Source organism: Lepisosteus oculatus, chromosome 3, assembly GCF_040954835.1.
Source record: "Lepisosteus oculatus isolate fLepOcu1 chromosome 3, fLepOcu1.hap2, whole genome shotgun sequence".
In the NCBI taxonomy this organism is placed as follows: Eukaryota; Metazoa; Chordata; class Actinopteri; order Semionotiformes; family Lepisosteidae; genus Lepisosteus; species Lepisosteus oculatus.
Genome location: NC_090698.1, coordinates 7,232,967 through 7,257,519, shown reverse-complemented (window position 1 = coordinate 7,257,519; position 24,553 = coordinate 7,232,967). Strand labels below are relative to the sequence as shown.

General features: G+C 50.0%; 2 protein-coding genes across 2 annotated transcripts; both read left to right on the top strand.

The window, feature by feature from the left end:
• The first annotated feature begins 247 nt into the window (after positions 1 to 247).
• serpine1 (serpin peptidase inhibitor, clade E (nexin, plasminogen activator inhibitor type 1), member 1) lies at positions 248 to 8,804 on the top strand. The gene is made up of 9 exons (XM_006627500.3): positions 248 to 439; positions 2,011 to 2,249; positions 2,720 to 2,944; positions 3,442 to 3,636; positions 4,180 to 4,378; positions 4,703 to 4,803; positions 5,049 to 5,135; positions 5,747 to 5,830; positions 6,901 to 8,804. Exons 2-9 carry the CDS (start codon positions 2,012 to 2,014, stop codon positions 6,945 to 6,947), a joined length of 1,176 nt encoding a protein of 391 aa, XP_006627563.2. The 5' UTR covers positions 248 to 439; position 2,011; the 3' UTR covers positions 6,948 to 8,804.
• Positions 8,805 to 9,758: 954 nt separating this feature from the next.
• Positions 9,759 to 23,685, top strand: ap1s1 (adaptor related protein complex 1 subunit sigma 1). Its single transcript, XM_069186553.1, has 5 exons — positions 9,759 to 9,948; positions 17,229 to 17,407; positions 19,055 to 19,163; positions 19,756 to 19,893; positions 21,211 to 23,685. Exons 1-5 carry the CDS (start codon positions 9,946 to 9,948, stop codon positions 21,256 to 21,258), a joined length of 477 nt encoding a protein of 158 aa, XP_069042654.1. The 5' UTR covers positions 9,759 to 9,945; the 3' UTR covers positions 21,259 to 23,685.
• The last annotated feature ends 868 nt before the right edge of the window (positions 23,686 to 24,553 follow it).

Sequence of the window (24,553 nt, the reverse complement as noted above, 5' to 3'; positions counted from 1 at the left end):
TGGAGCTATTGAGTTGTATCGCTCAGCCTGTTTCCCTGTGGACGCAGCCTGTCAGCAGCATTGCCTTGAAGTGTCTACATGCTCCAAATTCCTTTACAGTAAACCCCAAGCATGGGGGGGAGGGGGGGGGGGGAGTGTGTGCAGACGGCCAAGATGAGCTCACTCCCACTAATAACTTCCGCTACTGTGTGTGTGTGAGCGAGCAGGGGGAAGGCACTCTCCCTCTATATATAGCCAACTGGCTGCCCCAAAACAGTGTCAAAAGCCCAACACTGAGGAAGAGAGACAACAGACACCAAACTACATAACCTACAGCCTGCTGACCAGAACACAGAACCCAGCTGCCGCGAACATCTGTACCCAGGGGCTATAGAGGCACATCAGGGCTTGTCTTTCTTCCAACTCCATTTCAACACTCATTCAAAATACAAGGTTGAAGGTAAGAAAGTTCCCTTGTTTGACTAACTGTTCTTCAAATATTGACTTTTTCAACTGGGAGTGTTTGTGTTAGAAATCAGTGTGAGTACCCACAGGCACTTCAGGTAGCTTTTTTCTACAATAACATTCTGCAGTTTATGGTTGGGCTGCTTTTTAAGAACTGATTTAATTCATATTAGTATTCATCATAGCAGTCGAACTAATGTTCTGTTTTGCTTTTGGAGTGGAGGTTAAATAGCTTTGTTAATAAATTATTATATATGGTGTATCACACTAAACTGTACTGCAGTGTACTATATTAAATTCCTTTGCACTAACTCTTTATTAAATATATTCTCTGTATGCTGCACTTTACTGTACTCTCGTGCTACTACACTATATTGTGTAGTGCACTGTACTATTCTAAACACCTCTGCACTGCTGCACTGCACCAGAGTAATGAGTGGTGCTAAGTTCTATTGCTGTGCTGTTTGCCAGAAAGCCTTGTTGTCTCAGACGTGAGCAAGCTCCGGTGCTCAGGCAGGTGTGGGGTACTCTGTGATTAAGAGCTCTCCGCAAGGGCGGACTCACCCCAGGTGAGAGCATGGCTGGAGCCCCAGGAGGAAGGTAGCTGAGCGCCGAGCCCCAGTGAGAAGGGCAGGTTGTGTCAACAGCGCCTGGACAGGGCTGGAGGGGACATGTTTGATTACTGGGTGTTCAGTGTGACACACAAAGCACACAAGGGCAGGAGACTGGTACTGGCGCAGGCGAGCTGCACTCTCTGTGGAGGCAGACGTGTCGGAATGTGATACCTTTACAGTCGAAGCCTTTCAAGGCCCTTGTGCAAAACACATCCCTTGTAGAAACAAACAAAAAAACTTTATTCATTTTCTTGTCATTGCACACTCTGTATAAATTGCAAGGCTGAATCAAACAAGCATAAGACTCTGCTATTTTCTTCTCCATTCATTTTCCTCTCTAACTGAACCCGCATATACAGTACAGTCTGTTACCAGATGTGTTGGATTAATGTGAACACAGACAGTGATGCCAACCCAGCTAACACAAAAACATTGTAAAACACATCCGAATGCTGCAGGAAGGCTGTGGTTTGGTTCTGTTAGACAAAATATTTTGCTTTTGCAGCTTTACTGGGCCTGTGCAGTTCTTTGTGACATAATACTATGGCCATATTACAAACAAGACATTTATGCTGTATATGTTTTGAGAGGACATTATGAGGGGGTGTTTTACACTCATCATTAAGACGTCAGTCTGATACAAAATCTCAAAATGATAGGTGAACATTGCAGCAGCATTCTGTTAACATTTCATTTCATTTGAACTGTGACAGCATTGTAGAGAATGTTTCAACAACAGCCCCTGGAGTCTACAAGCAGCGTCACATTTTTACACTGAGCTTCAGCCCTTGTGTGGTGTCGCCACGATGTTATTTTTCATAGCTGGGGAGCGTTGTGCTCAGATTTCTTCAGTAGCAGTATTTGTCTTCCGAGACAAGCACGTTGGCACAGATGCTCGTGAATGTATTCTCCTGCAGGTCTCAAGTGCCGCCCCTGTGCTCTGTTTTTCCAGGATGCAGGTTGTTTTCGTGTTGTTCTGTCTGGTGGGGGCCACCCTGTGCACTGTGGTTACCGAACGGCAGGTGGATTTCGGAATGCGGGTTTTCCAGGAAGTGGCGAAATCATCCTCGAACCAGAGGAATCTGGTCTTCTCCCCCTATGGCATATCCTCAGTGATGGGCATGGCTCAGATGGGCGCTGCAGGCAACACCCTGAGACAGCTGCATACCCACATGGGCTACTCTTTGCAAGGTGAGCAGGCTTACAGGTCTGGCTGGCACAGTGATTGGATAGTCCGTACACTGATTGGCTGGCTGGTGTAGTGATTGGAAAGCCAACACACTGATTGACTAGGTGGCACAGTGATTGCATAGCGAACACACTGATTGCCTTCCTGGCACAATTATTGGATAGTCCACACTCTGATTGGCTGGCTTTGTAGTGATTGAAAAGCCAACACACTGATTATCTGTCTGGCACAGTGATTGGCTAGCCAACACAATAACTGGCAGACTTATTCAATGACAGGCACACCGGCTCACCAGCCATCGTACTGTAGAGTACATTGCTCTGCTGTGGTTTGAAGGGCACCGATATTGTAGCTTCCACTCTTTCACAATTTCTGATCAAAGCCAAAGAAAGAAGCAGGGAGAGGATTACACTTCCTCATTGTGCTCTTGCCCAGAGACGTTCATTCTCTCTCTCTGTGTCGCCTCTTTCAGTGCGGGGAGCTCCCCGACAGCAGCGCCTCCTGCAGAAGCAGCTGGCAAACGAGGGGGCATTACAGGTGGCCAACGCCGTCATGGCAGACAGGAGGCTCAGGCTGGAGCGGGCTTTCCGCCGGGGACTGGCCAAGGCCTTCCAGAGCGATGTGCACCAGGTGGACTACACTGAGCCTGAGACAGCACTGAAGGTCATCAATGACTGGGTGTACGACAACACTGAAGGTGAGGGGCTGCATGACTGACACCCGGAGTGGTCAGCCCTGGTCCTGGAGAGCTGCCATGATTAAGGTCATGCCTTAAATCATCAGTTCATAAAGGCTTGGTGTATTTTTCTGCTTTGGGCCAATTTAGCATGTTAACTGGTTCATTTAAGTCAAGACGTCCCGGCTCTGGTCATGGATGTCTGTGTCCAGGACATTTGTGTTTGCTTTCCCAAAAGCCTACAGATGATTTAAAAAATGTCCTGCTGGAGAAGTAAACTGCTCCAGGGCTTCAGAACCGAATTGATAAAAGGGTGATCCATAAACCTAATTGAGTGAATCTCTCCTGGACCATGACTGACTACCATAGAACACCTAATATTACTCAGTCTACAGTGCACTGATTGGCTGGTCCATGCCCATGTCCCACACAGCATGTGTGAGCTGGCCACTCAAAATACACCCGTGATTCCAAGCTCACACCCTGACTGTCTCGATCTCTGTTTCTGTTTCTCTCAGGCATGATCCCAGACTTCCTGCCATCTGGTTCAGTCGGCGAGGAGACCCGCCTGGTCTTACTCAATGCCATCCACTTCCAGGGTCGCTGGATGGTGCCCTTTGACCCAAAGCTCACCCAGGAACGTATCTTCCACTGCCCTAACGGCAGTCTGGTCTCGGTGCCCATGATGCAAATGACCAGCCGATTCAACTACGGTACGCACCGATGGACTTGCTCAGGCTGTTTGTAGAACATAGGCACAACGGAGAGTTTACAAGTGAGAGCAGACTATGTGGCCTACCTAGCTCGTTTGGTTGCTAGTAGATCATTAAAGCGATTAAATGTGACTACTGTCCTTAAAGTTTGGTGTGAACAGAGTTTGGGTAAATATTTTTTTTCTTATAAAATATACTTTATTCATCTCAAAAGGTAAATATATTGCAAGCAGAGAAAGAGAGGGACAACAGTAGCTCAAGCGCTGTCTGCAGTACACTCAGGTTATATTCAGTGTGTACGGCAGGTCAGATCAGGGTTGAATATGAGCAAAACATCAGGAGGTATTAGGAAAAATAAAAAAAGGAGAAAGTGTGAGTATAAACCTTTCAGGCAGAGAAAAGCTGGCCTCCTGTACTTAGCGCCCATGGAACACATATGAAGCAGACAAGGACAGCAATGACAGCATTCACAGCTTTCAAATTTAATGCCTTTACTGATCATCACTCTTTCTCCTCGCTTCCTGTGAATCTCTCTCTCTGCAGGGGAGTTCATGACCGCTGATGGGCTGGAGTACGATGTCATTGAGCTGCCGTATGAAGGGGACACAATGAGCATGTTCCTGGTGTCCCCCTTCGAAAGGGACACGCCCCTCTCCGAGCTGACACAGGGGCTGAACGGGCAGAGCATTCAGCAGTGGAGGGCGGGGCTCCGGCGTGTGAGCAGACAACTGGCGCTGCCCAGGTGAGACTGAGACAGAGAACTGAATAGAGTGACAGCTCTCCGGTACATCATTGCCTACAGACCCTGTATCCTAAATCCCAGCTGTATGGTTCTGCCATGACACACCAATGTACATGGGATATTAGAAAGATGGACACATTTGGGACCATTTCTGAATGCCCATGTACAGAGCACAGGGCACAGTGCTTGAAAGACAGGGATCCAAGTTTAAATTTGATTCTACTCATTTGCTTGCGTGTGTTTACAGCTTCTTTTACATTTGACTGTCTTTGATGAAGCTTGGGTCTAGCTCATGGAGCTGTGCTTTGTGATGTGTGCTGGCAGGTTCTCCATCGACACTGAGACCGACCTGAAAGATGCTCTTTCTGATCTGGGCCTGGGCGACATCTTCAGCGAGCGGGAGGCAGACTTCTCTCGCATGAGTGGTGAGTCAGCACATGTTACCTCCACCTCCTCCATGAACAAGCCTCTCAAACCAATGAAAATCATGATGGATGGATTGATGAATTGATTGATTGATCTTTATAATGCACGAATGGCTTGATTGACCATTGGCACTTGATTACCAGCAGCGGCTTGGCCCACGTTGGTGCCGTGTGACTCAATGGAGAGTAAAGCGCGCTCACTAGCTGACAGATCTTTTTCTGAAGCCTGTCTCTCTGTCCCACAGCCTTTGAGAACCTGTTCGTGTCCAAGGTCCTGCAGCGAGTAAAGATTGAAGTCAATGAGGAAGGCACCACTGGCTCCTCTGCCACAGGTACAGTACAACTCATTCCCTTCATCTGTCTCATGTGCCTTAACACCACCGTGTGCACACTGTGCACTGCACTGAACACGCTGACAAATCTCCCCTCAGGAGTGGGCTAACACTTTCACACCGGACACTGGCATGTGTGTGCTCTACACTGGTCACACAAGTGGCACTTAAACAGGCTACTCTGCTAGAATCACTGGCACTGAGATAGATGAACACTCTACCAGGATAATAGACCAACACAGGCACCTCAGCATACCGGAATCACTAGTGATACGTATATATTATAACTAATGACATGTAGAGAGTGGAACTTTGACTTATAATCAGTGGAGGCTGAATAATTATAAATAGATCTGGGGTAATGATATATGTGTGTGACTAATCACATGGAGAGTTTATATGTCTACTATTAAATATATTTTTGTCATAATATATGAACTTGAGTTAATCATATACTGTACATGGTCTGACCGGGGATATTCTCATCACGCCTGGTAATAACCAGTTTGGGTACTAGTGGAGTCTTGACAGTGATACAGTTTGGGAGCCAGTGGGAAAGTGCTGTGCAGTAGTGGACACTGTGTTGACGTCTGTCCCCCTTGTCTCTGCAGCGGCAATTATCTACTCCCGCATGGCCATCGAGGAAGTGACCCTGGACCGGCCCTTCCTCTTCCTGGTGCAGCACAAAGCTACAGGTAAGACACCGCTGGCACACTGTTCCACTGCCCCACTATACCACTGCACTGCAACACTATCATACTGCCACACTGTCTGACTTCCCCACTGCACACCGCTCCTCTCCCTGTGTCGGTCACACACAGGAGGCACACCGCTCCTCTCCCTGTGTTGGTCACACACAGGAGGCACACCGCTCCTCTCCCTGCGTCGGTCACTGCAGGGTCACACACGGGAGGCACACCGCTCCTCTCCCTGTGTTGGTCACACACGGGAGGCACACCGCTCCTCTCCCTGCGTCGGTCACACACGGGAGGCACACCGCTCCTCTCCCTGCGTCAGTCACTGCAGGGTCACACACGGGAGGCACACACCGCTCCTCTCCCTGCGTCGGTCACACACGGGAGGCACACCGCTCCTCTCCCTGCGTCGGTCACTGCAGGGTCACACACGGGAGGCACACACCGCTCCTCTCCCTGTGTCGGTCACACACAGGAGGCACACCGCTCCTCTCCCTGTGTTGGTCACACACAGGAGGCACACCGCTCCTCTCCCTGTGTCGGTCACACACAGGAGGCACACCGCTCCTCTCCCTGTGTTGGTCACACACAGGAGGCACACCGCTCCTCTCCCTGTGTCGGTCACACACAGGAGGCACACCGCTCCTCTCCCTGTGTTGGTCACACACAGGAGGCACACCGCTCCTCTCCCTGTGTTGGTCACACACAGGAGGCACACCGCTCCTCTCCCTGCGTCGGTCACGCACAGGAGGCACACCGCTCCTCTCCCTGCGTCGATCACACACGGGAGGCACACCGCTCCTCTCCCTGCGTCGGTCACTGCAGGGTCACACACGGAGGCACACCGCTCCTCTCCCTGCGTCGGTCACTGCAGGGTCACACACGGAGGCACACCGCTCCTCTCCCTGCGTCGGTCACTGCAGGGTCACGTCAGTTGGTCCTGTCTTCTCCATTTCTCCATCTCTCTCCTTCTTCTGGAACACACAGTCCTCGTCTCCTGCTGATATTCTATATGCCTGACATGATTGAGAAAAGTAATGTGCCTCAGAATAACACCACTCTCCTTTCAGGTGCCGTCCTCTTCATGGGCCAGGTGATGGAACCAGAGGATAAGTGATCTTTACCCTCTGACCCCTGACCTTTGACACTCCGTCGTCTACAGACTACTAGACTGAAACTGGACAGAGAAAAGAGTCAGATAATCCAACTGTCAATAATTCCGCTCAATTCCAATCAATGAACCAATCACTCATGGCTTCCAGAAATAAGGTTTTAAAAGCTTGGCTGGTTTTTATGAAGCAAAATTCACTCCATTCCTGAAGCTATAAAAGTAAAAACAGGAAAAGTGATGTTTTCCATATGATTTTGTCTGCTAATCATAATATAAAAAAGTATCCAATGCAAAATTATAGTAATATAAGTTGTTCCAAACCAAGCTCTTAAAACAACAAAATGGAACTGAGAAGCAAAGACATTTAGAGAGAATTTTATATTTAAAAGAACTGAAGTATATTTTCTTATGCAAAGAAGCACTGTTATTTGATACTTTTGTCCTTTTCAAATTAATTTATTATTAAAAGTTTACTTGTTAGATGTTTTTTGAATGGTTGAAAAAGCACAATCCGCCGGGGTTCTGAGTCTGTGCTGCCACAAGGGGGAGCTCCAATCCAGATGCTTGAGTACGAATGGCAATGAGAGAGTCTTCAAATGGCAATTTCACAAGCTCCACCTGCCCTAGTCGAACTGACGACCCAAAAATGGATTATTCTTTCGCTCTCTTTTTCGTAGTGAACCTGCCAGTTTGCAAGAGTCATGGAGTGTCACTCTTTATAGAGAGAGGCTGACTAAACTGGCCTCCTGGTCATTCAGGATGTTTGTAAAAGATAGCCCAGATGACATTAGCATGATTATTGCAATTATCATTGCAAGCACTAGACTCATCCACATTATTATTGCAAACCTGTATGCCAGGCAAGTTGTCAGAAATTGAAAGAGGAGGTGGAAGCAGGTGGGAACAGAGAGCTGAGAGATGTGGTCGTGCGAGAGATTGACCCCCGAATGACCCTCCCAAAAGCTGAATTTCTATTGCTTTGACTTTAAAGTAATTCATCTTCAAATGCACTAAACTGGCTTGTAAAAGATTTGGTCACAAGTTAAGTAAATGCCAGGCTTTTTTTAATGTTTTTTTTTGCCATATGAAATGGGTGACATACTGTACCAGGGAAAGGTTGCAGGCTAAAATCACAGTATATGACAGTTTATTATAGTACATTCCAGTGTGCCATTGATTCCAGAGTTTTTCTTACAGTTTATTATAATATAGCAAATTTAGAATGGTGTACCATTGAGTATTATGCTGCAATACTCTATTAAAGTACACCACAGTATAGCTCAGAGTATTATTCTGCATTACAGTACACCATAGTTCACTGTATAATTGATTACAGCCAGCCGTGGTATTTTAAAAATGGTCAAGGTGTGTTACAGTCTATTACAGTTCTCCATGTCATTTTCCTTGGTGGACTTTAGTGTATTCTAGCATTTCATACTAATTTCCCAAATCTTTTATGCACCCGGGTAAAAAAAAAGAAAGAAAGAAACTGAACTGTTCCCCCGCGGCACCCAGTTTTGCCGTGAATAGAATTGCGCTTTTCGCATCCACCCGGTATCGCTTCTTTCCTGCGTCTGCCGCCCTGAATGTGGCAAAGTACTTGTGAGCTTCTCCCTGGGATTCGTAATGCACTACATTTCTTCAGGCTCCTGTCGTGTAAGCCAGGTCTCAGAAACGCGGGGCCTCCATCTGCAGAGCGAGGGGGAGTCAAGAGAGATATTTTATCGTTTGTTTGTTCGTGTGAGAAGTTATTTTGCGTTGGTTACTTTTGTCAAAATCAGATGCTGATATTTTTGGGCTCTTCTAGAATCTGTATATTTTTCGATATTTATATATTTATTAAAAATTCCGTTGGAAACTCAAGACTGTGTTTGTGTGTGTGTTGAAAGTGTGTTCCTTGCCATCACATACTGTACTTCACTGCTCTGAGCTGTGCGGTCGCTACAGTACCTTACAAATACCAAGGCGACCTCTTGTGGCTCCATATCGCCCTGTCACCATGTTTCTCAGTTAATCTTGGTATCTGTAGGGCGAAGTCAGTTTTCACCGGTGCTACTGCCTCTTTTTTCTTTTTAATTATTTTAGCTGATACCTTTACACTCTTGGCTTACAGGCAAAGGGCGCTGCAATACCACGTTTGACGGAAAAGTTCATTCCCACAAGAAAAGATTGTAAAAGCCGCATAAAAGCAGCGCCAAGCCGGGCGGTCGCACCAAGGGTTGTGCATAACACACTGCAATGGGCTGGCTGCCTGTGTCTGTGTTCGTGTGTCTACGTTGTGTAAGCCCGAGTGGTGTTGACAACCGTACACAGGAAGCTCCGCTGAAAGGACATATCCGGTGAACTTGGTCCTGTGGCTCTTGTGATTGTGTGTACACGATTGTATCTAGTTTTCTCCGCGGAAGAGTGTGGTGTGCATTTGGACAGATGTATTGTTGCGGTCAGTTAAGTGTGTTACTTCATTATTTTAGGATTGAATCATAGCCTCTTCATGCATTTTAACGATCGTTTTTACCTCCCCAAACCGCAACAATAATAATATTAATAATAATAATAATAATAATAATAATAATAATAATAATAATTTAATAAATACGTTTGCCTTGTCCCGTTGTTATGGAAACACTGCATGGTTGCCATGGCGATCGTCTGATCGCCACCCACTCCTCCTACGTCTGGCTAGGCAAAAAACGAAGACGATGGTGAGGGGGGTTGCCATGGTGACGAAGGAGCCGAACAGCACTTGGCGGTGTTCGTCCATTTTCGGCACTTTTCGGATGGGGGCCTCGGTGCGCCTGCGCGAGAGGAGGCTTGGCCCATCCCCTCGCCTACGTCCCTCCTTCTCTCTCTCCGTGTGTGTCCGACCGTGTACGGTAATGGCTGAGTCAGACTTTAAGTGTTAACCTATTCGGTTCGGGGACGGAATCTGATCAGGGGAAGAAAAACGGGAATTGAAAGATCCAGCCTTGTGAGAAAACCAACTGCGTCTCGGAAGCTGGACAAGATGGTAAGGCGGTTTTCTTTCTGCTGCTGTATCGGCTATCTTTTTTTTTTGTAAATGAACAATACAACATGTTTACACCCTGAAGGCTCGGCCAGGTGTGCATTTTGTTTCCGCAAGTTGACAGAGCTCGGCTACCTGTCTCTCCTCTCCGCCCGCAGTTGAAAAAGACGGACGACTCCGAGCTTCTGTTTATTTTATTATTGCAGCTCTTATTTGTTAACTATAAATAGCTCTGGGGTTCAACGAACGTATTTATTAAAAAGAACAAATAGCTAATATTAGCGAATCCCACCCACGTAAAAAGCAAGAGCAGGTGAAAGTCTGTTTCATTTATTTGGGGGTGGGGGGGCTGGGGGAGCGTGCTGATTTTCGGGGGGGGCTCTAACCCGGACGGGCTGGGTCCTCTACCGCGAGGCACCCGGGCAGGTGAGGTGCTGACGTCACGGCCAGCGTAGCCATTGTAACCTGGAAGCCGCTTTCGGAGCACAGAGAGAGAGAGAAAAAACTTGCGCGTCTTGTGCATTGTCGACATACTGTAAGCGAGTCAGATACCTCTGCTCACACTTTTTGGGGTTTAAGAATCTTTAAAAAAAACACGAAAAATGGAGCAAAGCTAACGTGAGGGGCTACTGTTACATTTCTCGGAAGTCTCCTTGTTTGAGGTGTGCCTGTATCCAAAATAGTAGGACAGTTTATGTCCCGTCACCAGAAGAGGTAGAGGGTAAAAATAAGTAAATAACAAGTATTAAAATAAGCAAGGTCATGCACATACCACTACGATAATGCAGCCGTGTGGATCTAATTCAGATATGCCGTTTCGATGAGCAGATGGGGAATAAATTGATCAGGGTAAGTAGTTTGAGGGGTTATCCAGGGATGTGTCTCAGAGGTCGCATCAGCAGGGGCTGGCCGGCTCGTCCCAGCTTGGAGGGTGCGGGCTGGGAGTGCAGGATCGGGGTGTGAGCGGAGCCGCAGAGCAGCCTGAGCACACAGCAGTCCGGGCGCCAGATTAAAGAGCGAGGGGGTGAGGGTGGAGAGCACTGGCAGACAGGCTGCTCCAGTCGGGAAAATAGGCTGAAGGGGTTAGTCAGCACCCGGATCCATTCCCCTGGAAACAGCTGGACAAGAAAGGAGAGGAGGTTTAGTACTGTAGCTCATAGCTGAGTGATCTGAGGATCTTATCCTGTCTCTTCCTAACAGAAATCAAGGTCCCAGTTTTAGCACCATGGCTGGGCAGCTTGTTCCACACTCCTACCCTCCTTTGTGTAAAGAAGGGCCTCCTGTTCTCTGTTTTAAGTGCCTTCCCCCATAGTTACCGATTGTGTCCAGGGTCAGGTGTCACTGTTGATCTTGAGGAAGTGGCTTTTGACTTAATCGGGGCCTTTGAGGACTTTGACTACTAGAATACCTGAGTACTAGAATCACAACCACTGAAATATCCTCTGTACTCGCTTCCCCCCGTCTCCCTGAGCAGTACATGACTTCAGTTTTCAGGTAGGAGTCAGTCTAGTTGTCTCCTCTGTCCTGCCTCTTGAACATCAGCATCGTTCCTGCGGCCCGGTGTCTGAAATGACCAAAGTGTCCTAAGAGCAGGCTGGCTGATGACTGGTGCCATTTTCGATGTCTTTCTAGTGAGCTCACCTGTTGTAAGCCCCAGAGTTTGAGAATACGATTTTTTTCTGACCCCCACGGAGTTCATGTAGAGATACAGGAGGCAGTACTAACGGACTTTGTCTTTAATGAGATTATTGATTAATACTGACGCTCCGGCTTTAATGAGATCAGTGCCCGCTTTCCCATGCTTGGAGCCACACTATGCTGTGCCAGCGGCCGTGACCTGACCTTTGTGCACGGAGTACGATAACTTAACTCCTGACCCTTTCACCGCAGCTCATGCATCCTGACCTCCTGACCCTGTCTCTCCTGACGCAGGGATTTTACTGGGCTGTGTAACCACTGGTGTAATAATAAAGATTCTAAACATGGTACCGAAGGCAACTTAGGATTTGTACTAACAAATGACGTTAGTTACTTTGTCATGCACTGAGCATCAGAATAAACCACTGTTTAGCTCTGCATGTTTTTAGTAAAACAGACCTTGGATTTTCAAGACATGCCTTCAGGCTCATTTTGGTTAACTGACCATTCCTGACTGACTGTGATGTACTCAGGGACTGGTTATTTCTGAGGAGTAAGTCATCAACTTTGGCACAGGCACGGTGCTCAATTGCCACGTTACTCTCTTTCCGTTTCCAGGGCGAATTTCCCTGGTCCTGTGCGCCAGTGAGCGCGCAGTCGTGTGGTCACTTTTGCAAATGCTCGTGGGGGCTGAAGTCCCAGGAGCAGCCGTCACCTGGATCCGTAAAGTGGGACAGCGCGGGTCACGGCGCTTTCCTTTAATCTGCACCGCGCATCAGTGCCCCAGACGCCACGAGCTGTGCTAGAAATAAAAGTGCTCTACTTATGTCAAAAGCATGACTGCGGTGAAATTTGTAGGAGCCTGTAGCCAGGGCTGCAGACTCTTCCGAGCGCGTGGAGCACCTCCCTTCCTTCTAGATCGAAAACCGTGCCCGGTTTTGCTCAGTGTGCGAACAGGCAAACAATCCACAGGCTTGGATGTGCACCTACATTACGTAGATTAATGTATGCATGTGGGTGTCCACACTGATAGCTCCGGCTTTCACGTCTGATGGGTTTATTCACATGACTTCAGTCCTATTTCCCTATAACTCTTTTCTCTATTTGTTTTCTGGTTTGGGGAGATGGGGGGGTTGACCTTAAGATCAGGGATCTGGATAGATTTCTTTGCCATGCGCTGTGTACGCAGGTGCAGAGACTCTGTAGCCCGGCCTGTATTTTCTCACTCCCTGCCTTCGTGTCTTTGCTTTTTTTAACTTGTTCGTTCATTTGTTCCCCTGCTCTGTAATCTCCTCTGTGCAAACTCTTTGATACCCCGAGTACAGCCCTCGGACCTGTGGCCTTGGCGCGTGCTGACAGAGGCCGGCCCGGATCCTGACCATTGTTCACACGCTCCTAACCCTGGAGACCTTCTTCGGCGTCTTCCATCCCAGACCGAGAAGCTGAGTCTCCACCTGCCCAGCGGCGGGGGAACTCCTTGTTGGCCACTCACAGCAGCAGAGGTCAACCTCAAGGGACGCATCTTACGAAACGAAGGACACCATTTTGCATGGGAGGTCCTCCCAGGATCTGTGTTGGTATCAGGGGAGAAGGCTGGCCTGTGGCAGGATTTCACATTCCAAGGAGGATCCTCAAAGACGCATGAAGGGGAAGAGCTGAGCTTTCTCTGAATTGGTTTCACATGGAAAAGAGTTAATCAAATCTCTGGAGGAAGTACCTCCTATTTTTAGTCTTCAGTGGGGCAGCACCATCACTTGTGTGACATGGGGGCTGTAGTTCAGCAGTGTATTGTAAGCGAGGCCTTGGTGCTGTGCAGTATGGCTGTTAAACTTGCCTGCTCTCTGCTGGCTGAAACTCACTCTTTTCCCCTCCAAATCCAGGCACTTGGATCCCTTCCCCACCTGGTCTCTTGGATCCCTGAAGAGCAATGACGAATCAGAATCAACAGCCAGGTTGCAGTTAACATTGTGCTGTGGATGCTCATACATCCTGAGCATAAAGCGTACAGTGCGTACAGTGCGTACAGTGCGTACAGTGCGTACAGTGCGTGCGTGCATGCGTGTGTTTGGGAGCTGATTCCTAACTCTGGATTTGCTGTGACACACATGGAGGCCAATAGCACCTTTCCCAATGGGACACTATTTCGGCTGCCCCAAGACAAGCCTGCGGGAGATTTCTCTGGTGCTGTTGCCCGCTGTGAGTCTGTCAGTTTGCCAGCCTGTCAGGGCAGCATGCCAGTCACCCGAATAGGTGTGTCCTATTTGCGGCCTCTCTGCCTCTTGGATCCGAGAGAGGAGGCATTCAGTGATGCTTACTGTCTATGTACAGATGTTTGTTTCTCTCTGCACTCTGTATTGAGAGTGGAGGCTGTGTCACAATCGTAAACCCCTCCTCTTAAGGACGCTCCAGCCCTTCCTTGTTCAGTACTCATTCCCTGCACCTGCCTCCAGCTCATTCCCCTTGTCCTATAAAAGCCAGGCGCTCACTCTGTTCTGGGCTCTGCATTGGTTCCCGTACCAGGCGAGTCCAGGACCTGGAAGCGCCTGGTCCCGTCAAGGTTTTAGTTCCTGTTCCCGTTCCCGTGCCGGTCCCGACCCGGTTCTTGTTTTAATCATCTGTCTTGGATGGATCGCCTGGCTTTGGACTTTTGCCCCGTCTTGGATACCCCTTTTGGACTCGGCTCTGGATTGCTTGCCTCTGCCACACCTCCCCTGAACACCAGCGAACCGTGGACACGCCCCCTGTTTTCATTCCTCACTCATCCCCGGATTGTGTCGTCTGCACAGGGTCCAGAAAGAACGCTTCCGTTACAGGCTGTGGGCGATATCTGCTGTAATGATGCCGCTATCTCCCTCTGTAGTAGCACGAGATCAGAGGCGAGATGCCGAGCTGGTAAATTGGGACAGCCCCTCAGGGAACAGCTCAGTCTGAATCTCAGTCGGTTTTAGTTTGTTCGTTTAATTTTAGGCTTGCCGGTTATTTCCTGCAGTTTTATTCCTTGGCCTCGAGCCCTCCAGCTTCTGTTCCGAACCGATCCCGCGCAGCTTCTTTGTATCCTCAGGCCCCGTGCTGTTCCTCTGTCTGTATCCCTCTCCCCTTTCCCCCCCAGTCTCCTTTCATCTCCTGCTCTCTCCTCCGCACACCAGCAGGGCAGCAGGCTGTGCGCTCGCACTGATACCTGATCAGTCTTGTTTTGCTGTAGCAGCCAGCAGCGAGTTGCCTCTGTGGATGGACTGGCACGCAGTATGACTCCGTGTGCTCCTTCTTCGCTTGCTGTTTTCAATGGCAGAAACAAAGTTCCTGCTAAGGCGTGCAGTAATGTGCAGGGAAATCGAACTTCGGAAGCGGTGTTAGATTGTTTTAGATTATAGTCATTATAATCTATAATGTCTATAACCATATAATAATCTTATAGATAATAATACAATGTCTATAAATCTATAATAATCTATAGATTATAATCTATAATCTTTCAATAGATTATAATCATTTATCTTATAATCAGGCTTAAAGAGCTGTCTTTACATTGACAACTGAAAACAACTGAAGAGCACAACCTACAAAATTTGTCTAGGATGCTGAGGTCCAGGCCAAATTTACCTACCCTTACTGCTCACCGCCTCCTAATAATCCCCCTCTCTGAACTGGCTTCATCACTCTGTTTTCCTCCCCACTGAGATCTGGTGTGTGGGGAGAGAACTGGCGCACTCTGGCTGCTGTTGCTTCATCCAGGTGGGGGGAGGACACGGACAGAGCCAGTCTGGAGGAAACAGTCCAGCCAGACTGCTGTCTTCTTTCCCGGAGGGGAACGAAAGTGGTGTAGCGCTCAGGGCTCTGGGATCCCAGACTGGGACACTGCTGCTGTAGCCCTTTCTCCTGCAAACCCAACAGTAAAAATAGGATCCAAAAATGAAAAAACAGGCATATGCATCCCTCTAAGTGAGTTTGATATTGTCACTCACACACCACCTGAGTAGAAGTACATGAGAGTCTGGTTTTACTCGGTAGTTAAGTTCCTGACATAGTGCATATACCCCAAATCGCATATAATCAGAACACCCCCCCCCCAGACCTCCTATTCCCCTCCCTCAAACAAGTCAAATCAGTTGTCAGTGTTCTCGCATGTGTATGTATGTAGTATAAGGTAAAACAGTACTACAACTGAACTTTTCTTGACTTGCCTTTCCCCTTCGCACCTGTTTTGTCTTCACGAGCTGTACTGAGGGTGGTGCTGTGTGATTAAGAAAGCACCGGCGTGCTGCAGGCTCTGTAACCTGTTCCAGATGTGAATTTGTGAAATTCCCCGTCCTGTGCGGATTTTCATTTCCAGTATTTGTATTTTTTCATTGCCGATTACGTATATAAGACTTTGCGTAAAGATATTTCATGTAAAACGGGAGAGTAATAAAAAAGTGGCTCCGCACGGTCAGCTACCGATCTTGTGTGTCCCCTCCCCAACCTGCTGCCAATCGGGCCTGGACGGGTGTCCCCTCCCCGAACTGCTGCCGATCGGGCCCAGACGGGTGTCCCCTCCCCGACCTGCTGCCGATCGGGCCCGGACGGGGGTCCCCTCCCCGACCTGCTGCCGATCGGGCCCAGACGGGTGTCCCCTCCCCAACCTGCTGCCAATCGGGCCTGGACGGGTGTCCCCTCCCCGAACTGCTGCCGATCGCGCCCAGACGGGTGTCCCCTCCCCAACCTGCTGCCGATCGGGCCCGGACGGGGGTCCCCTCCCCGACCTGCTGCCGATCGCGCCGGGACGGGTGTCCCCTCCCCGACCTGCTGCCGATTGCGCCGGGACGGGTGTCCCCTCCCCGACCTGATGCCGATTGCAGCTGGACGGGTGTCCCCTCCCCGACCTGATGCCGATTGCAGCTGGACGGGTGTCCCCTCCCCGACCTGATGCCGATCGCAGCTGGACGGGGGTCCCCTCCCCGACCTGCTGCCGATCGCGCCCAGACGGGTGTCCCCTCCCCGACCTGCTGCCGATCGCGCCGGGACGGGGGTCCCCTCCCCGACCTGCTGCCGATCGGGCCGGGACGGGGGTCCCCTCCCCGACCTGCTGCCGATCGCGCCGGGACGGGGGTCCCCTCCCCGACCTGCTGCCGATCGCGCCGGGACGGGGGTCCCCTCCCCGACCTGCTGCCGATCGCGCCGGGACGGGTGTCCCCTCCCGACCTGCTGCCGATCGCGCCGGGACGGGTGTCCCCTCCCCAACCTGCTGCCGATCGCGCCGGGACGGGGGTCCCCTCCCCGACCTGCTCCCGATCGCGCCCGGACGGGTGTCCCCTCCCCGACCTGCTGCCGATCGCGCCGGGACGGGGGTCCCCTCCCCGACCTGCTCCCGATCGCGCCCGGACGGGTGTCCCCTCCCCGACCTGCTGCCGATCGCGCCCAGACGGGTGTCCCCTCCCCAACCTGCTGCCGATCGCGCCGGGACGGGGGTCCCCTCCCCGACCTGCTCCCGATCGCGCCCGGACGGGTGTCCCCTCCCCGACCTGCTGCCGATCGCGCCGGGACGGGTGTCCCCTCCCCGACCTGCTGCCGATCGCGCCCAGACGGGGGTCCCCTCCCCGACCTGCTGCCGATCGGGCTGGGACGGGGGTCCCCTCGCTGACCTGAGCCGTGGTCCTGCTGTGTTGCAGATGCGCTTCATGCTGCTGTTCAGCCGGCAGGGCAAGCTGCGGCTGCAGAAGTGGTACACGGCCACCTCGGAGCGCGACAAGAAGAAGATGGTGCGCGAGCTCATGCAGGTCGTGCTGGCCAGGAAGCCCAAGATGTGCAGCTTCCTGGAGTGGAGGGACCTCAAAATCGTCTACAAGAGGTAAGCTGCCTCCCCCGCCTCCCGTTCCCCCACCGCACCCATCTCTGCCTGCGTGGAAGGCAGAGGGAACCATGGAGAGCATGTTTCCTCAGGCAGTGACACACACCCCAGAGTGCACTCCACCACCAGCGCGTGCCTGCAGGGGAACATCGTGCACAAACAGCTGCCTTGCTGTGAAGTGTCATTGTTTACGGACCTGTTTCCCATAGGCCAGCTCACACCGGTACAAGCACCCTGCACGCCCAGGTTCCTCTCCTGCAGAGCTGGAGCTGAAAGGGGAACTGCCCCGAGAGTTCCCCTGGCTGAGTTGCACAGCTGATTGAGTGACACCAAACTAAGTCAGCCAGAGTTTCCTCGGCTTGCAGTGCCAGATCAGCCACTGGGACTTGCACAGCCCCTGTAACCTGGCCGTGCCATGAGCGAGAAATACACTGCTCCTCAGGCCAGGGCTGGGTTTCCTGTAGGGCCCTACGTGGCTCACAGCATGTGAGCAGTTCTGACAGGTGGGCGTGTCACAGCAGTGCAGTGAGAGGTTTCTCATGCTCCCTGTGTGGTACAGAGGTTGCAACTGTAAACAGCCATTGATCAGTTTAAAATGTTCTCGATGGCATGTGGTTGTCTTGTCTCCACTGACGCTATGACATGGGCTATGACACTCACTCAGCTGTGATCTCGTAGTGGAGTCAGTGACATGTGCTTGGTTCTACATCTGCTGATGGGTTCCCAGTGGGAAAATGGCTGCTTGATCATTTGGATGTTTCAGAGGAGTGTGCTGGCACTAGGGTTGAAACCCTGAGTTCCTTGAAGGGTTTTCACAAAATATACACACCATTGTGACTGATCAGTCCAAATCTGTATTCAAAGCTGCTCTTGTACTGAAAGAAGCGAGTATTTGTTAAACACACTATTGAAATAACCAGCTAAGTAATACACAAGAATGTCAGCTTCATTTTGTCGGTGTTTTGTTTCTGCGGTTGTAACAGCAGAATAACACTGTAAGCCATCACCCCCATGCATACAGGCGTTGAAATTCACAAAAATGAAATGTAGCTGTAAGTACAGTCTTAAGTCATATAATAACTTGTGCAAGTACAAGTGGAACTCCAACACTACAGTCATTATTTGCTTCCATACATATAGTTATTCTCTGTCCCCTTTTCCTGAAGGGAGTTGAGCTAATCTGGAAAAGCTCTGAGCAGTGATGCAGAATGAGCCACTCTAGGACAGGAACCATAAGAACCCCCAGGTTTACAGGAGCTTGGGCTGCAGATTCTGTTGTGGCCAGCAGGTGTCAGTGTTGCTGCTCCTGTTGAGCTCAGGTTATGTAGAGCAGGGCTGTTGAGTCCTGTACAGGAGAGCTGGTGTGCCTGCAGGCTTTCTGGGTCTCCTTATAACATTAGATGAGCAGGGAAGAGCTGCCAATTCGCTCTAATTAAGCCAAGAAGATGATGCAGTAACTAACTAATATGATGATGGTCATTAAGACCGGAGCAGGAACACAACCAGATGCATTGTCCCCCCCCCAGTACCTGCAATATACACTGCTTATCTAGTGAATTTTGGAAGCCTGTGCTGCTGTGCGAAGAGATCTCTGTTCCTCCTCATTCTTTCCACCTGTCCCTCACGTGCGCTCTGTTTCTCTCTCAGGTATGCTAGTCTGTATTTTTGCTGTGCAGTCGAGGAACAGGACAACGAGCTCCTCACGCTGGAAGTCATCCACCGTTTCGTGGAGTTGCTGGACAAATACTTTGGCAGTGTGAGTGACTGCCGTCCTTCCCTTGTCTCCTCTCTTCCTTACCTTCCCTCCTCCTCATGCGATCCCTGTCTTGCTTGTATTTTCTCCATTCATTGGATGGAAGGTTCTTCGGGAACGTCCAGGAGCTTGCCCATAGTATATCCGCAAGCAGCGCTAACCCAGGCCCTTGACTGCACACATAGCCTTCCCTACATCTGAGTGTGCGCGGGTGAACTGTGGGTAAATGGATAATCTTCTGAACATTGCCTTTTTCTACAAACCCTCTTCCACCCCCACATCCCGTCTCTGTCCCTCGGTCTGCCTCTCCCTCCCCGAGCCTGTGTTTGCTCTCCCAGTCTGCTTTCCTCAAATTCTTTTCCTTTGTTCACCCAACCCACATCCTCATGGGAACATTTTCCCAGCTGCACCAGCCTGTGATTTTGTCTGCTCTTTTTAGACGTTCGAACAACACTTCCTGCCAATTTTTTTCCCTTTGACACAGACCTTTGGTCACAAACAGATAATGCAGAGCCTGAAAGAAGCTCTTCTTTGGCATGACCTCTGCCTCCCTCTCTCTCTCTCTTTTCTTCCCTCTCTGCCTCTGCTGGGGTAGGTGTGTGAGCTGGACATCATCTTCAACTTCGAGAAGGCCTACTTCATCCTGGATGAGTTCCTCATGGGTGGCGAGATTCAGGACACCTCCAAGAAGAGCGTGCTTAAGGCCATCGAGCAGTCCGACCTGTTGCAAGAGGTAGGCTGCTCTCGGGAAAGCTCCTGTCCCGCAGGCTGTGCGGTAATCCTCTAAACCGCTGGGCTTTACATCTTAATCCCCCGGAGGCTCTCCTATCACTCGAGCTACGGTAATCCTGTCAAGCAGGGAGGGGCAGCTTCAGTCCTCCAAAGCTCAAATCCTGCAGATTTTGCAGTTACTTTTCAATTAGCAACTGATTAAGACTCAAAGAAACAGCTGAACTGACTTTGAGGACTGAAGATGTCCGTGCTTGGTGTAAAAGACTGTGTATTACAGCAAATTTCATTTATCCTTAAGTGCTTCTTGATTTCCGTGCAGCACGGCCGTAATCTGAAGTAAGGGTTTTGAACTGGCCAGCAGCCATATCACCCTGCAATGCACAGCTGGCACCCCACTGAAGCTCAGCAGGTGTGAGCTTGGTCAGTACCTGGAGGGGAGACCTCCTGGGAAAAACTAAGGTTGCTGCTGGAAGAGGTGTTAGTGGGGCCAGCAGGGGGTACTCACCCTGCAGTCTGTGTGGGTCTTTATGCCCCAGTATAGTGACGGGGACACTATATTGTACAAAGGTGCCATCCTTTGAATGAGACATAAAACCGAGGTCCTGACCCTCTGTGGTCATTAAAAATCCCAGGGTGTCTCTTGAAAACATGGTGTAACCCCAGCGTCCTTGCCAAATTTCCCATTGGCTCTCACCAGTCATTGCCTCCTAATAATTCCCATCTCTGAACTGGCTTCATTACTGTGTTTTCCTCCCCACTGAGAGCTGGTGTGTGGTGAGGGTACTGGCGCACTATAGCTGCCATCGCATCATCCAGGTGGAGCAGCAGTGTCCAGAAAAGCGCTATATAAGTGTGAGCAATTATTATAACTGGGGGTCTGGGGAACCTTAGGGGACACTGGCATAGAGCAGAGCTGTTCTGACCTGCTGACCCACAGTTCAGCTACCGATGCTTTTATAATTGACAGTAATGTTATTTATAATGGTTACAGGCTATGGAATACTGTGGAAACAGATTTCTTTGAAAGGGGGTTCTTTAGCCATAAAGAAGTTGAACCCCTCTCCCCCTTCTTTCTTCAGGAAACGAGGCATAGTAATTATGGGTCGTACACTACAGTATATCAGGGTCTTTCAGACTCTTGTCTGTGATCTCCAAAGCACAAAGGTATCCTTGCAGAAGGACGAAGCCGATCATGAGCCAGAAGGCCCTGCTCTTCCTGAATCTCATCCAGCAGCCCTCCGGGCTCTTACAGGACCAGCAGCGACAGCAAGAACTGACTGGTTCTGAACCTTCCTTGTGCTTTTCTGTTCCTCCTTAGGAGGACGAATCCCCGCGGAGCGTACTGGAGGAGATGGGTCTGGCATAGCCTCGCTGACGCCTGGGACTGAGTCAGATGCTGGGACACAGTGAATGATGGATTTACGGGATTAGGAGCTTGGGAGTGTCGTGGGAAGAAAATGAGTTTGGCCGGGTGGGTGTGGGTGGTGGGGTGGGACAGAAAGTACAGGCCAGGAGGGGATGGGTTGGGGGTGGGGGGTGGGTAGGATGATTCTCACTCAAGGGACGACAGTGCTTGATTTCCTTTCCAATCTAAATAACTTTTGAAATGGATCAAGGACAAAAAAAAAGGTTCAAGGGGAATCATGGTCAAGAGATTCCTGGAAAATGTTTAATATTGTCGGTTCAGAAAGAAACATCATTGTTTGATGCCCAAGACGGGTCTCTGTTGGTCTGAAGTCCTGCAAGGGCTCCAGCTTTTGTATTATTTCTGAGCGGGCAAAGAGAGGACCGTCTTCAACACAGAGTATGCAAAGTGGCTTATAGGAGGAGTGCCAGGGATGTCTCGGCTGAAATCCTGCCCCCCCCAGACCAGCTCTGATGTGTTGGTGCTCCCCCCAGTTTTTCAGGGAGCGCCCAAGACTCTTCAGCCCAGTCACTTGGTCATGAACTGCGCTTGGTTCTGTCCTCTGCATGGCCCCAGCTCGAGTTCATGACCAAGTCACAGGAGTTGAGGTGAGTGAGATGAATTGCTAGGGACTCCCAGTTCACGCCTCCGCTGTGCCTCTACTGGGAAGGATCTAAGCAGCGTGGAGCTCTTTTGAGGTTTGCATCAAGAGGTCTGGGGTGTCAGGCTTGGTGTCTCTGTTATAGCCCCACTGGCCACTTCATGGCCAGGCCTTGGGGGAACTTGTGGATTTGTTGAGACCGCAGCTTCTGTGTGCATCGTCCTCCTATCTCAGCCCCTGTGTTAAGCTGCCCCCGCTGCTGTCTTTTTCCCCACTGCCCCGGATCCACACGACTCCCAGTGTTTTCACCACACAGAGCCTTCAGGTGGCGCCGGCGAGGAGCTGTGTGGGATGCAGCTGACTGGGGGCAGGCAGGTTTGAGCCATGTGAGTTGGTGGGTGTGATCTCATGCTGACACTGGGGGAGATACGCTCCCAGCTGGAGCTGATGTGGTTTGGTTACTCTTAAGCACAACTCTTTCACGTGGGTGTTCTGTGATTGTGCCGTTCTGATGAAAGGATGCCCACTGAAGGAGCGTCACTAAACAGTGAACCCGCGCAGACCACCAAACAGTGCAATGAAAAGATTTTTAATGCTATTTATTAATCCATATAATTCCTGATACTCTAAATGATTCTTCCATCCCAAGTACTTTACAAAATTCCAGATCTTTTCAGCATTTTACTTTACAACATTCCAAGGACTTTTATATTTTCAGTTTCTGGGGCATATTCCAACTGATTTTTGCAGCTTTAGCTTCGGCTGTAGAAATGTGGATCCGCGTGCCGCACACGTGTAACGGGGGTCACGCGTGTTGCAGGGAAACCCATTCTCCCACCGTAGGGAAGGCGCTCTGAAGTTTCATCAGCAGGGGCCCATCAGGAAGCTGGCCTCCAGTTAACCATGTTTGTGCGTGGCTGTGCAGTGGTAAGGATGGTAATATGCTAACCTCGAAGGTTGACTTCACACAATACCCTAACATTTTAAATCATATTTGCATCCACTCTGTTTCCCCATCATTACAATGTCTTGTGCTGTTTCCTGACTTCACTGGACTCAGGATCTCGGTGTGTAATGATGGTGAGCTATAGCAATACCTGTTGCCCTGTTTTTTGCTACTCAAGGTAGAGTTTGTGTCCTTGAGCTATGTCACTGCAAGCCTCCACCCCCCTCTTTCTGTACTGTACTCTGTAATTACTGCAGACTAGTTCTAGGGTAATTTATTACTGTAACATGCATTCCATTTCTCTGACTAGAGAGGTAGATTACCCTTGTGCACCATGTTTAGCAAGATAGAAGCTGTTTCGTGGAAGAATGGTTTCTTTGTAGTGCCCCGAGTATCGGGGCCCTCCTGGGTAAGACTGTCCCCTGCTATTCAAACTGAATGCACCCTCTTGGTGGGTTTGGGGTGTTTTTATATCAATTTTAAGCATAAGGATCTCCCAGTTATTTTTTAGCATCTTATCCACCCAGCTCAGAATTGTCTTTTTGTTCCAGATTCAGCTTGTGCTCACGATTCTAATAAGCACGCAGGGGAAATTCTTTTCCTGACAGCTGTGGGGTGCCCACATCCACTGCGGTGTCCTTTCAGGAAGCCCTCCTGGTGTTTTTACAATGCGTGCGACTGACAAGCCTGTGGATCAGTGCTGGGGATGGGGGGGTCTCAGGGAAATGGGGCATCATTGCCTTTGGAAGAAGGCGGTGTCCTTCTGCTGTATGACGACAGAGATGAAAAAGGGAATTGTGTGTGAATGGAATTTTATAATAAAACCAAGCTGAGTATGTGACCAGTGTCGTCTGTCTGGTAATCTCGGAGAGGGAGAAAGCAAGATGGGTCTGGGTGTGTGTGTGTACAGAGCTACTGCTCTGTTTGTGACTGCCATATATGAGCAAATATCCTCACAAAGACAGTAACTCCTGACAAACAGGAGGCATTGTGGGGGCTAGGGAGGAGGTCTTCACCATACCAGTGACGTTTTAAAAGCCAAATGCATTTTTGAAATCAGAAAGTGCCAAAACCCGTTCATTTGTGTCTGTTTTCCGCCCAGGTCCGGCTTTGTTTTAATGAGAACAGTCAGGATTAATAGAGAGAGAGCCTGTACGAGGCCCTCCCAGGTATGGAAATCTGAATGGATTTGTGCGTCTGTCAGTGTGTGTCCAGGTGGGTGTGTGTTCTCGTGAGTGAAGGATGAGTCACCGGCCCTGTGTGGCAGTGGCGCAGTGAGCCAGTTCACTGCACCAGCTTCTCACCCACGGGCCCCTGCAGAGAAGGTGGGTGGGGAAGGGGGCGCACGTCTATCCCACCATCCATCTGCAGCACTCTGTGAGCCCTTCTGACCAGCCTGACCCCCTGTGACATTTCCTCAGTGTGTGGGGTGTGAGGAGTCCAGCCCAAGTGCCAGCATGCCCCGAGAGGCTCTCGGAGAAAGAATCGGAAGAAAGTCACCTCTCCCCGATGCCCTCTGTGCAGTCCTGACACAGCCGACTCTCTTGGGGGAAGATGGAATTGCTGGATTGTTGCACTTCCTTCTTATCAAAATTCCTCAACTCTGCCAGCGTATTGCAGTTTTCCTCTGTTCCTGCATCTATAAATAAGATAAATGCTCTCTGATGCCCAGAACAGCTGCTCCCAGTTTTCCTTCCTACTGGTACAGC

What these genes read in the sequence shown, in the direction of transcription:
- serpine1 (XM_006627500.3), top strand. Translation starts at nt 2,012, where the DNA reads ATGCAGGTTGTTTTCGTGTTGTTCTGTCTGGTGGGGGCCACCCTGTGC. An exon ending in CATGGGCTACTCTTTGCAAG is followed by an intron (nt 2,250 to 2,719) that starts GTGAGCAGGCTT and finishes CGCCTCTTTCAG; the next exon opens with TGCGGGGAGCTCCCCGACAG. An exon ending in GGTGTACGACAACACTGAAG is followed by an intron (nt 2,945 to 3,441) that starts GTGAGGGGCTGC and finishes TGTTTCTCTCAG; the next exon opens with GCATGATCCCAGACTTCCTG.
- ap1s1 (XM_069186553.1), top strand. An exon ending in CTCAAAATCGTCTACAAGAG is followed by an intron (nt 17,408 to 19,054) that starts GTAAGCTGCCTC and finishes TTTCTCTCTCAG; the next exon opens with GTATGCTAGTCTGTATTTTT. An exon ending in TGGACAAATACTTTGGCAGT is followed by an intron (nt 19,164 to 19,755) that starts GTGAGTGACTGC and finishes CTGCTGGGGTAG; the next exon opens with GTGTGTGAGCTGGACATCAT.